Source organism: Aspergillus heteromorphus, assembly GCF_003184545.1.
Source record: "Aspergillus heteromorphus CBS 117.55 chromosome Unknown BO70scaffold_22, whole genome shotgun sequence".
NCBI classification, from domain to species: Eukaryota; Fungi; Ascomycota; class Eurotiomycetes; order Eurotiales; family Aspergillaceae; genus Aspergillus; species Aspergillus heteromorphus.
This window is the reverse complement of record NW_020290427.1, coordinates 472,760-485,366: the sequence shown is the minus strand read 5'-3', so window position 1 is coordinate 485,366 and position 12,607 is coordinate 472,760. Positions and strand designations below refer to the sequence as shown.

General features: G+C 54.2%; 4 protein-coding genes across 4 annotated transcripts; 2 read left to right on the top strand and 2 right to left on the bottom strand.

The window, feature by feature from the left end:
• Positions 1–189: 189 nt before the first annotated feature.
• On the bottom strand, positions 190–570 carry BO70DRAFT_364227 (uncharacterized protein). Its single transcript, XM_025543754.1, has one exon. The coding sequence runs from the start codon at positions 438–440 to the stop codon at positions 252–254; it is 189 nt and encodes a 62-aa protein (XP_025397273.1). The 5' UTR covers positions 441–570; the 3' UTR covers positions 190–251.
• A 1,617-nt stretch (positions 571–2,187) lies between these two features.
• BO70DRAFT_102869 (RNA-binding protein) lies at positions 2,188–4,495 on the top strand. The gene has a single exon (XM_025537804.1). The coding sequence runs from the start codon at positions 2,393–2,395 to the stop codon at positions 4,247–4,249; it is 1,857 nt and encodes a 618-aa protein (XP_025397272.1). The 5' UTR covers positions 2,188–2,392; the 3' UTR covers positions 4,250–4,495.
• Positions 4,496–5,750: 1,255 nt separating this feature from the next.
• Positions 5,751–7,178, top strand: BO70DRAFT_296479 (mitochondrial 37S ribosomal protein mS45; the record flags this gene model as incomplete). The annotated part of the gene is made up of 2 exons (XM_025539536.1): positions 5,751–6,239; positions 6,492–7,178. 2 exons carry the CDS (start codon positions 5,751–5,753, stop codon positions 7,176–7,178), a joined length of 1,176 nt encoding a protein of 391 aa, XP_025397271.1.
• Positions 7,179–8,382: 1,204 nt separating this feature from the next.
• On the bottom strand, positions 8,383–11,832 carry BO70DRAFT_412373 (uncharacterized protein; the record flags this gene model as incomplete). Its single annotated transcript, XM_025547310.1, has 4 exons — positions 8,383–9,033; positions 9,100–9,767; positions 9,837–11,450; positions 11,826–11,832. 4 exons carry the CDS (start codon positions 11,830–11,832, stop codon positions 8,656–8,658), a joined length of 2,667 nt encoding a protein of 888 aa, XP_025397270.1. The 3' UTR covers positions 8,383–8,655.
• Between the last annotated feature and the right edge of the window lie 775 nt (positions 11,833–12,607).

Below are 12,607 nucleotides of genomic sequence, written 5' to 3'. Positions count from 1 at the left end.
AGGGCCAGGTTGACATGAGAACCATATGTGTGGTCTGCTGGCCGCGCCTGGGCGCCGACTCGGTATTTGTTCTAACCTGCGCTACCTACCACCTTAACCCCTCGGGCAGTGCCTAGGCAAGATGGTTTGCTGGTTTCCATGGGTATGGACCGCGGGGTGGCTTTTTGTCCTACAGAGAACACAACTCCCGTGATCAACTGGGGGGGGGATGGATAGGGTTCTCCCTGACATGGTTGGGGGGATTTTTGCCTTTATCGCACGGGATACATCTTCGTCATACTATACGAGTCGAGACGTGAGAACTGCGCAGAGGCGAAAGAACGTACACAGGTAGCACCGTCAAGAATACACCCCCTTGGGCAGCTGAGCTTCGTCCTGTTGATTGTAGCCTCAGGGTCTGAGTCATGGCCGGGCTTGGAGGGTTGTTCCTGGAATGCCATCCGCGGCTAGATGATCAACCCCGACCCATTGGATTTGGGAGAGATTTGGAGGAGGAGGGTCGATACGTCGATACATCTCAATATGATGCCCGCGTTGCAGCGTTGTTAAGGTAGGTACTGGTAGTTGGAGGGCTGAATGTCCAGGTTTGGCTCTTATCAATTCCATCCATAAATTGAGCAGACGGTATTGTATTTTACAGGGACGGTAATCGAATTGCTCCACGGTCCAATCACGGGCCCGGATCAGAGCGAACCTCCCAGGCCTGGCGCATTCGCCACGCCCCGGCCGATTTCGGCACACGCACCTGGTGCACCTGCACCTCAGGTACTGCACCCGTCGCATTCGGGCGCTTCTGTTTCTGTTTCTGTTTCTGTCTCTCGTTGTTTCGGCTGTTTGCGTGAGATCGCCGCAATCGTCAAGAGGACTGGTGAGAAGAGTGCCCATCTGGCTATCTGACTCTATACTGGCTGCGAAGAATCAAGAACCTACCTACCCAGGTACCTTCATCCTGTACTCTTGTCCGGAGTAGTAATGTAGATAGGATAGATTTCCAGGCACACGCCGCAGGAGACGAAGTATCCAATTCCAATCCCAGCACGGGATCGGCTCTCCATCGATAGCGCGTCGTGTCATCTTAAACTGCCGGGTCGCGCTTCAGCTGCACGTCCGCTCGTTGGCCGGCGCATCTTAGTCAAGTCTTCGAATCGTCTAGCTCGGGCATTACTAGTAGACCGTCGACAGGCTTCCAGGGCCTCCCGACTGGCCATTGCTCCTGGAACGGAACCAGACTCGATCCGTGGACCAGACGAGACGGTCGGCCGCCCTCAGCAGTGGTCGAGATGAACTGCTTCTCCCCCTCCCCCTCTCCCCCCCTAAAATCCAAAAGGACCGGCCAGTCCAACTAACTAGATCCTCAGTCCTCAGTCACCAAAGGACCGCCGCCCCGGACTCGACGTTCATTTACTCACTCACTCACTCATTACGCCGGATCCTCCTCGCCCGTACAATACATACACTTCCCTGCACGGGTTGCACGGCATCCATCATCCATCGCCTATCTTCCTCTTTTTCTTCTTCATCTCTCTTTCATTGATCGCGTCGGGCTCCCGCGTCATTATTTGTCCACCTGGGACTCTCCAAGCCGAAGTATCTCAGCTTGCTCTGGCCGATTACAACAACCAAATTACCACGCCTACAACCACGACTGCCTACGGGACTGATTTAACTTACTTAACTTACTTAACGTGCTTCCCCTCCCTCTCCTTCCCACACCCACTCATTCCCCCCCCCCCCCCCCCAAAAACCCGACCCAATCTAACTTTATCCTTCCCCCGTCCTGTCCTGTCTGGTCCTGTCTTCTCCGTCCGCCTGTCTTGTCTGTCTCTCTGTCGGCCGTCCTCCTCCCTCTTCCTCTTCCTCACCTACCACTACCCTACCCTCCTCCCTCTCTCTCCTTCACCATCACCCGCCTCCTCCTCTTCCACCCTCTCCATCCTCCCCTAATCCTTTCCTCCTTCGACTACCCTGCCCTCTTCCTCTAAACCCACATAATCATTCCTTTTCGCATTTCGCATTCGATTCCCCCTTCCATTTCGTGCGATCTCGCCGTTCTACTTCGTGTCTCTCCCTCGGGCCCTCGGTCCGTCGCATCATTACCTCCTTAACTCGAATTTCCGCGATCCCCAACTCGCGCGTGATTCAATCCATCGTGTTCCTCAACGAGATTGCATCAGCGTACCGGATCGCATTTATCTGTTTAATACGGATCATTATTACATTATTCGCGTCGCCTTACTAATCGCCTCCGACTGGACTGCTCCAGCCTCTCCCACCTGTCACCCGTTCGCCTCCCGCTCCCTTGCCTTCTCGAGGAGCCCGTGCTCCCGTCGTTCGCTCGTGGGGTTGTTCATCGATCGCGACTCGACGCCTTAGATCTTACGGTCCGCGAGGCATGAGTGCCAGTTCGAACCAGTCCACCCGTACGAGTCCAGGCTCTTATAGTACTGCTCAGCGCACGCCCTCGGTCTCTTCGGGCGCGTCGCCTACAAACCAGTCGCTCTCGTCGTCCCAGACGTCCTCGACGGCTCAGAATGCGATGTCGACCGACGTGTACAATACGCCCGCATCGCAGGCTCCAACTTCACTAGGCCCGACGTTCGCCTATCCTTTCTCCCCTATCGGCCCGTCTCCGACCTTTGATAACGTTTCATCGACCACCATGCGTTTGGGCGACTCCGATCGGTCGGCGCAGGGCCTGAATGGCTTCATCCGACCGGTCAATGGAGTCAGTGGCGGGGCGATCCTGATGCGCAAACTCCCACGCAATACAAGTCGCGACGCTCTGCGCAGCATGTTGCTCTTTGCCAAAGACCTGGTGGATGCCGACTTCATTCCTTCCGATGCTCCGGAGGATAGTGGATACCTGTGCGCGGTCGCGCACTTCGGCACGCTAGCCGCAGCGGAAGAGGCGCGGGCGTTACTTGATGGCAAGCCCAATTCTAAGAACGATGCCACCATGATCGTCGACATGTTCTACGGCTCGGTTGGATCCTCTTTGGCGCCTCCCAGGCGAAACACGATCGACCATACCGCGACGCGAGGCCTGCTAGGACATGTGAATGGAGGTTTGCCACGGCAGTCGTCGCGCTTCAACGGGACCTTCCAAACCCTGGAGAAGTTGAACGCAAGCACAGGCCCTTCGACCGGCGATACTCTACCTCAGTCTTCCGAACCTGGCGCCCGGCTCCACAGCCTCTTCTCCCCGCAGTCGCCGATTGGAAACAGTGTCCCCGAACTCCCGCGCGTCAGCGGCAAATCGATGATCGACCAAGATATTGATGAAGACACGGGCGAGTTGCTCAAGGATCCCGTGGGCTACGCCGAGAACGGACATTCGGCTTCTGTCTCCATTCCCCGTCGCTCTACCAACCCTCAGATTCTGAGCAACCAGTTTGCCAACATGTCCTTGGCCACGAACTTGGCTTCCCCGCCGTTGCAGAATTATACCCCTGGGGGGTCAGCACACATGGGAGCCCCGACCCCACCGTCCGCATTTCCACAGGCGATGAACAACAATACCAACAACATCGGAGCGGGCCATGGGTTCCCATACGGAAACCCGCATGTGCCTCGCCACAGTCTCCCGGCTGCCAACCCGAATGACATGAACCCCCCGTGCAATACGCTGTACGTGGGTAATCTTCCCCCGGACACCTCGGAAGAGGAGCTGAAGGCTTTGTTCTCCAAACAACGTGGATATAAGCGTCTGTGCTTCCGGAACAAGCAGAACGGCCCTATGTGCTTCGTGGAATTTGATGATGTTGGCACCGCAGGCAAGACGCTGAACGAGCTGTATGGCATCAAACTGTCCAACAGTATTAAGACGGGCATCCGCCTGAGCTTCTCCAAGAACCCTCTGGGGGTCCGTTCCGGCCAACCCGGGTCTATGAGCGCGTCGAATTCCATGGCCTCTCAAGGTGGCGGCGTACCTGGCGGCAGCAGTCTCGGCGGGATCCACAACCATATGTTTTCGGCCGTCAGCGGACCGCCCCCGGGATTGTCGGCACCCCCAGGCCTGCCTCCCCCCTTGACCATCCGAAACAACGGACCCATGCATCCATCATCGGGAAGTCCAAACGCGCCCATACCCAACAGTGCCACCACCTTCAATGCAAACTCCGGACTCGGGATTCGGACGAACCCGATGAACCCCATGATGTCCCCGCCGCCTCCGCTGACCGGTGGAGCTTCCGGGCCCAATATGGGAGGCTACAATTCCTACTACCCCGATTACATGATGGGTCGGTAGGAGGACGCAACGTTTCCGTGGAGATAATGTCCGACATGCTTGATGATTACTGGGCTACCTGGCGCATTAGGGATTGTTAATTGTTTTCATGAGCTAGATCAGCATTTGGAGGCTCGCCTTCCTCCTGGGAGTAAGGACTACGGGACTCTCTGGCTTCTTCGGCTTCCTTTTCATGATTGTATTCCATTCGTTTTCTCTGCACTCCGATAGCATGGGATCAGGGGCGCTGATATTATACACGTCGTGTTTGCTTTTTGGGTGGGAGATATTGCATTTGCGTGCGCGTGGGTTTTCTCTTTAATACCTCCAGGAGCCCATGAGGATTTCCATTGTCAAGTTTGCCTGTTTCGCTTGCCCTGTCATCACGTTTTGCACCACCTTCATACCCTGTGTTGTGTTCTGTGTTCAGGTGTTCACCTAATATTTGCTCTGTGAGAATTCTCCCGTCATGGAGGGAGTTTGTTCTGTGTCTTTTGTCCTTGCGGTTCTCTCTCATTCTTTGTGTGTTTTCCTACTGGTGGGAACTTGCTGTTGTCTTTGCTTCATCTGTTGGCTTCTTCTCTTTGTCCCCACCCAGACATCCATGTGGGATGGGAGAGGGGGTGTGTCACCCGAGCCCGAAGCCAGAAAAGAAGGGGAATACAAAGAGTCATAGCTCTGGATTCGGACTCCTAGAACCGTCTTCCCGTGTGGCGGTACAGTGTTTGCAGCATTCACCTGGAAGCAACCGATCATTGTGCGGGCGTTTACCTGGGTATACATTTGAGATGCATTTCTGGGAAGTCATCTCTCTCCTGGTCGTCGGGGGAGAGGCATTCCGGCTGGTGTCGGCCGGCTGGGACTAGCACATTGCTCCATCAATTCTTCGCATCATGTTTGCAGCGCTGTTGATCTTTTTTTTATCTGTTTTCACCCATTACTTGGCTGCATGGGAGTAATTGGAGGGCTTGTGCCTGATTGCTGTCTTTCTTCTCTGTTTTTCTTTCTTTTTTTTTGCTTTTTTTGCTGTTCATGCTCCAATAGGCCGAGCGGAATATAGGAGAAGAGGCGTGTCGCGTATTCTCATTCTATTCTATTATTCTTACCTTGTGATTCTACGGGAAATTGTTGCTCATGTACTTGTTCAAACAATGGGATTGTACGGCTCGAGATCCAGGAAGCCTCCAAGAGTAGACGTCGATACTCCGTACTCTGTACCTTACTGTATTCCGTATTGCGCGGTATTCAACTATTTGGTCCCCAGCTGCCTATTCGGGTAAGCGCGAGCCCCGGCGACCGGGAGCTCCGGGTCACGTGCCAGCAGCCAGCGCCGAAAAGTTTCTTCCTTTTCGATTCCTGCCGAGCACTTCTTCCCTTCCACCTGTTGACAATCCAACCTCCCTCCCCCTCATCCACCCCCCACGCGTCAATTGGGCTGTATCTTCTCCCAGATCAGTTCATTGTCATCCAGAACTCTCGCCTTCCACACATTCCCCTTCCTTTCCCCGTTTTCCCATCCACCATGGCTCCCCGAATACAGAACCAGGTCGTTTCCAACACCCTCCTCCCCTACCTTTCCTCCTCTTCCACCTCCACATGTCTTCCCAGACTCTCTACATCCTCCTCACAAGCCCTCGCATATAGCCCCCGGTCCTCATGCCGGTCCTTTTCATCATCAGTAGCCCCTCAAACCAGACAGCGCAGAGAGATGTTCCAGTGGCTCAGCGGTCCCGGAGCTCGATTCAAGAATCATGTCCCTGGAGAGACGAACTATCTTACAGCGCGCAAGACTCCTGATGGGAAGCTGCTACGAACAAGCAGGCCGTTCATCGATAATCAACAATACCGGAGCGAACCTATTCTGAGCGTGGACTTGCAGAATGAGATTTACGACCGCGTGGTGAAGCACAAGAAGAGTGTGCGGGCTGTCAGTGTTGAACTTGACGTCGACATGAGGAGAGTGGCTGCTGTTGTTCGCCTGATGGAGCTGCAGAAGAAGATGACAGATGAGGTAGGTCTACTTTTTTTCTTTTCTTCCCCCTATCCCCATCCCCATCCCCCCTTCGTCAGTGACAAGTATGCTCGGTGCAATGATGAGAAAAATATAAAAATTCGATTAGTCTTTATGACCCAGTCAAGCTGGGAATGGTTACAACGCCTTTTTTTTGCTGATATGCACCGAGCTTGTCTTTTTCTTTTGATCTTAATGGATGCTTTTTTTTGGTCTCGTTTGTCGTCGAACACAACTAACATTCCCAATCAGGGTAAATCTCTAGCTCTACCCTATGGCCGGGCCATCCACGAAATGCTTGAAAAGACGGAGTATGAACACGGGGTGGGCGCCTCGCGTTCTCATGAGAACATCAACGACCTTCCCTCCCACCGTCTCACTCACCCTCAAATCTTCTACCCCGTCTCCGAGTCCCGCCAATTCAACCGCGTTGATGCCGGTCGTGTCTTCTCTGGTGCCCCCGCCCTAGAACACGAAGAGGTGGCCCGTAACGCCGTCGATCCCTACGCGGCCGTAACTCGTGTTACGCACAAGCCTAGCGCCATTGAAATGGTCGGCAAAGGTGACGAGGAGCACCAGGTCCTCCAGCCCGCGGACACGCGTATCCCGCACCCGCACTTGGTCGCCAAAGAGCGCGACTCACTCAACCACCCGGAGGAAACCTACGCGAACCGCAAGGTCTACAACGAGCGTCTGCGCGCCGAAGAAAAGGCCCAGGAAGATCGCAGGCTCAAGGCCGAGGAGCGCCGCGCGAAGCGCATGCTCCGCGTCCAGCCCGAGGACTCGCGCTTCGAGTTCCGCATCCAGGACGTCGTCGTCAGCAGAGAAACCACCGGTAAGAACGGTCGCGGTGCCGCCGCCCCCGGTCGCCGCTACGGTGTTCCCGCCAACGACCGCAAGAAGGGCGAGGTCAAGATCCCCACCCGCGTGGTCGTCTAATCTCCCTCCTTCTCCATCCTCCTTCCTCCTTTCTTCATCTTATTATTTATTCCCTGGGGGGACAGCAATCTTCTACTATCGACATAGATTGATAGAAGGCTAGCTTCGCTGTCTTTCTTCCCTATTCTATTGAATGGCCCGTCTGTCACGCAGTGCGGATAGACGATGGATGTATTTGTATGCTACGCTACCTATGCCTTGCCTGCCTTGCCTGTCTGGGTTGCCTGGGTTGCCTGGGTTGCCTGGGTTGTTTGATTTGTACCATTATACTCAATCCCGGATTTTTTTTTTTTTTTTCTTTTTCTGACAGGACCTTTATTTTTGAGCCATTGTATCTATAGCCTTTCTTGTCTTGTCTGGTCTTTTCTCGTGTCTATTGACTATTGACTATGGGCATCTATCTATCTACGGAGTGTCCATCCTACCTACCTACCTACCTATCTACCTATCTACCTATCTACCTATCTACCTACCTACCTACCTACATATCTACATATCTACCTATCTACCTATCTACCTATCTACCTATCTACCTATCTACCTACCTACTTCAATCACAATCAACCAATCAACCAATCAACCAATAAATACACACACCCAATTATAATACCTGCATAATATCTTCTCTACATCCCTTACTCTCCATTCCAAACAATACGAAAAAAAAATAACACTGCTCTATCAAGTCAAAAAAAAATACATGTATGCATGCATGCATGCATGCATACAAGGATATTGTAATTTTTTCAAAACCTCAACCCGAGGGAGGTATTTACCATAGTTCCCGCTTTCAATTGCTATGACAGAGGTAATAGAAGATCGATCGATACAGAGACCCTTCATTGTCTGTACCGATCTATGTACGTATATATATACATACGTACACGTACGTACATACGACACGGAGAAGGGAGAAGGAGAAGGAGAAGGAGAAGAAATCTATCTACGAATAAAAGACCAAACCAACCAGACAGGCAGGCAGACATGCATGCATGCATGCATCTACGCATAGACAGACCTGTTTGTTTGTTGGTGTGTTTTTCCTTCCCCACAACAAAATGATATGTGCTTAAGATAAAGAATCAACGGGAAGAGAAAGGGAGCATGTGTGTCGGTTTATGTATGTACCTTATGAGTGTGTGTGTAAAGAAAAGAAAGAGAAAAAAGAAACGAAACGATGACATCTCGTTCGTATGCCTGAGTATGTCCCCCACGGGTGCACCGGTAACCAACTAATTAACACGAGCCCCGACAAAACGCCAATTCAACCAGAATCAAGTAACAAAAGAGAGCGCAACGAGGGTAGCAGACGGAAAGAAGGAAGAACAGCGACGATGGCTATGCTGGGTATCCATAGGAAGACGCAAAATAGCGGGAAACCTTTTTGAGAAAAAAACATGCAAACAACACACGCCAACCAGCCAGGAGGCCATCGGCTGCAAACAACATCGAGGATACCAGCTGGTTTGGGATCCCATCAGGGTTCGGTAGGAATGTCGGTGGGAGCCGATGTCACGGGACTGGCTGGCGAGTCCAGTCCTCCCTCTCCGCTGCCCGAGGAGTCTTCCGGCGTCACGTCAATGGGCCTGAGAAAGCTGAGCGATTTGCGCTCCTTCTTCGCGCCGAATCCTCCCTGACTGGCGGTGGAGGACGGTGAGGGTGAGATGGTGGGTGAGGGCTTCCGCGAAACTCCATCACCGCCTATTTGCATGGGGCTCGTATGGCCGTCGGAGATGATAGGCGATAGCGCTTCATCTGCATATCCTCGCCACTTGCGCCAACCCTCGAAATCGATCAAGGCCTGCATGCACCCCCACTCTGTCACTTTCTGTTCGAGCCATTCAAATCGCACGGGCTGGAACGTTCGTCAGTACATTGCAATCATGGATAGAACTGGGCAGGTTCAAAAGCAGACACCTACCTTGGTCAGGAAGTCGTTGCAGCCCGCCGCCAGTGCCTCATGACGGTCACTTTGCAAACTGCTGGCCGTCAAGGCCACAATAATGACGGGACTCTTGAACAGGGACAGATCATGTAACGTGTCTTCCGCGGCCAAGGGGTCGCTATTGCCGGTCACCGCCGGTGGGGTTGTCACGGTAGCATTGGCGGCACTCGCCCGCCCGTCGGCGGTCTTGGGGAATACACCGATCCCGTTCAGGCGCTCCAGCCTGCGGATTTCCTTCGTCGCATCCAGACCGTTCATCACAGGCAGCTGAATGTCCATGAGTACCAGATGGAAACCACCTTGGCGCCATTTCTTCACGGCCTCCTCACCGTCAGCCGCACACTTCCAGCGGACGCTCAGACGCTTCATGAAAGCTTCCAATAGCCGTTGGTTGATATTATTGTCCTCAACAATCAACACGTTGATAGGCGGCACAGTGCCCTCAATGAGGCCTCCAAAGACCCCACTCAATGACTGCGTCGCACTCGGTTTCTTCTGCTTCGCGGCCGGGCGGGGGCGTGGCGAGCTGCCACGTGCTGGAGGGGTAAGGGACTTTGCCTGGGGGGACTCTGGTGCTGGCCCTGGCGGAGTAGGCATTGCTGGGGCCGGCTGAGGAGGCATGGGACTGGAAGTCACCCCGGGTTCTTTTGGAGGTTAGCAATCATCCACACTGGTCAAGGAAGTATCAAAAATTTGGACAAAGGATGTCAGACCTTTTACGACCGGCGTCTGGTTCAGAATCGTAGGCGAGTTAGTGGCATGTCGAGTGAGGGGCGGCCGGCGTGGGTGTCGACTCCCACGACTCCCGGGAGAGGGCACAGGTGGCAATGAGCCCGTAGTCAAGATGGATATCGACGGGGCGGCATGGGCGTTCACGCTTGCAGTTGAGTTCGATGGATGAGTCGGTGGCGTCGGGACATTGGGGTTTGCGGGCATGAGGGGGAAGTAGTCGCCATGCTCACCCGGCTCCGAATGGTGGTTATAGTAGACCGAATGACGCGGGGAAGGCTTCGGCGTGCGACGCTGGGGGATGTCTATAATCAACGCCTCCTCAATGGCTTGCCCCCCCGGATAATATGTGTCCACCACAGCAGGCAACGACTCTTCGGGGCTCAACATGCGATCGGGGGTTTGCTGTCTGTTCGAGCCATCGCGCGGGGTAATCCGGATGACGATATCAGGAGCGTCGAAGGTCTTGCCCAGAGAATTCGAATACTTCACAATCACCTGGTCGCGCAGTTCGTCCACCAGATAATCATCCGAGACGGGGACCAGAGTGGCCGACCCGCCTGGCCGTTTGACCCAGATCTTGCGTGGCATGCCTGGATTGTAGGTGGCAAGGCGACCGTGGCCCGGATTGTCGGGTTCGGATGTGAGCCCGGGCTCCAACAAGCTGTTGATAAGGTACTGATGAGACGGGGCCAGGAGCGACTGGCGACGAGATCCCAGGCTGGGACGCTTGGAAAAGGAGGCAGGAGGTGTCTGGACTGTCTGGACTGTTGGGACAAAGGACGGATAAGCTAGCTCGCCGGCAGGGTTCTCCGCAACGACGTCCAACACAGGCGGCAGCTGAGGCTCCCCTGCGGCAGAGCCCAAGCGATCGAGGCCTTGCGAGTAGCCAAGCTGAAGCGACGAGGCGCCAAAGCGATCGGACGAGGTGAGAGGGGGGGTTGGGGTTGGCGAGGGTAGCGGATCGGGCGATAGAGTCGTCGGGGGTGGGGAATTGACGTTGAGCTGCTCGGAGAAGGGACTGTGACTGTGACGCCGGTTGGGAACGGGACGGACACGATCCAAGGTCGCGTCCTGCTGTCGCTGGCGGGTTGCACTGGAACCGGCACCGGCACCCTGATGAACGGCCGAGTGTCGCAATCGACCTTCTCGTTGTTCGGCAGTGGTGATAGCGACAGCGACAGGCTCTTCTGGACAGGATTTCGCGGCGGCGCCGTCCTCAAAAGGGCCGTAGTACCGCCCTCGTCCTGCACCAATCACGGCCGGCCGGGACAGAGGATCGCAGAGCTCGGGAGACTCCGATCGTCGCCGTGATTGCGATCGTGCCCGTCGCCGACCGTCCTCCTCCTCCTCTTCCTGCTCCGGTGCAGCCGGTACCCGGCGGCTGTCGCTGCCCGTCACCACGGTTGTTTCATTTTCCGCTGCTGGGGGTGGTGTTGGCGGGGGATTAATATTATTATGAGACTTGTCATCACCGGGAGTCGTCGTGTCGCTGTTGATGGCGGCGTTGACGGGGGGGGTGGTGGTGGTGGCGGCGGGAGCGGATGAGGACGACGATCGCCGCAACAGCTTCGCCTTCAGCCTGATCCATCGACGGTCTGGCATGATGCAAGTGATACGCAATGGAGGAGGGGTTGCAATGGCATAGATTGGTGATCGCAGGCAACATGCAAGGGGGGGAAAGAATAAATGATATCTTATTGCAGAGAGTCCGACAGAAAAAAAAAAAATAAGTAAAGAAAAAACAGCAGAATAAAAGAAAGAGGAAGAGAGAGAGACTAATAGTCAAATCACAGAGAGTGAGAAAAAAAAAAGCAAAACCAGAAAAGAAAAAAGAGAGTGAATAAACTGATATCAAAAAAGAGGGTCAAATGAACGACAGACACAGGGAGGTCACCGAGCCCTCCGCCGGTCCAGATGGCATCCAAGCATAAAGGAAGGACGATGGGAAGGATCAGCAGGCGATGGGCCACTCGGCATGGCTTGAACGGAACAGAAGGAGGGGAGAGGTTGGCAGCAACAAACCACAATGGGGTGGGGGGAAGAGACGCCCTCGTCAACAACAGGGGGGGGGGCTGTCAGACGGAGAGGGGGTGAGGTAAAGTAAAGAGAGGAGGAAAGAAAGGAAAAGAAACAAGAGAGGAAGAGAGGAAGAGAGGAGAGGAGAGGTGGGAGACACGCGAAGGGAAAGCACGAGCAGGGGAGGAAGCTGTGCTCTAAGCAATTACCGGATTAGTTAGGTAGCTGGTTGGGATGGATGGATGGATGGATGATCTAGAACAATGGGTTCAAATCTCACTGGGAGGGGAGAGATGGATCGATAAGTTTGGGGTGATGACAGTCCAACTTTATCGTCCAAATATCTAGCCCAGAATAATAAATAAATTCAATCATCTTCCTATCGGGCAGACAAGTTCAGGGCCTCAGGGGAAAATTCCCAAAAAAAGCCATCCACGCTTGGACCCGATCGAGCTCCGGGCTGGAGAGAAAGAGTCCAGATCAATAATCAATCGTCCGGAGGAGAGAAGTGGGCACGGGAGGAGCAATTGCTCCAGATATACATCGATCCACCTCATCCGTCGGTCCACGAGACTACTACTACTACTACTTTACTGACTGACTGACTGATTGATTGAGAGCCTGAGAGGGGAGGGGGGGGGGGCAGAGACACTGACAGACAGAGAGACAAGAGACAGACAACATGCAGACGCGGTTTGTTGTCCGGTGCTGTGCATGACTAGTGTCCCATCGGTTG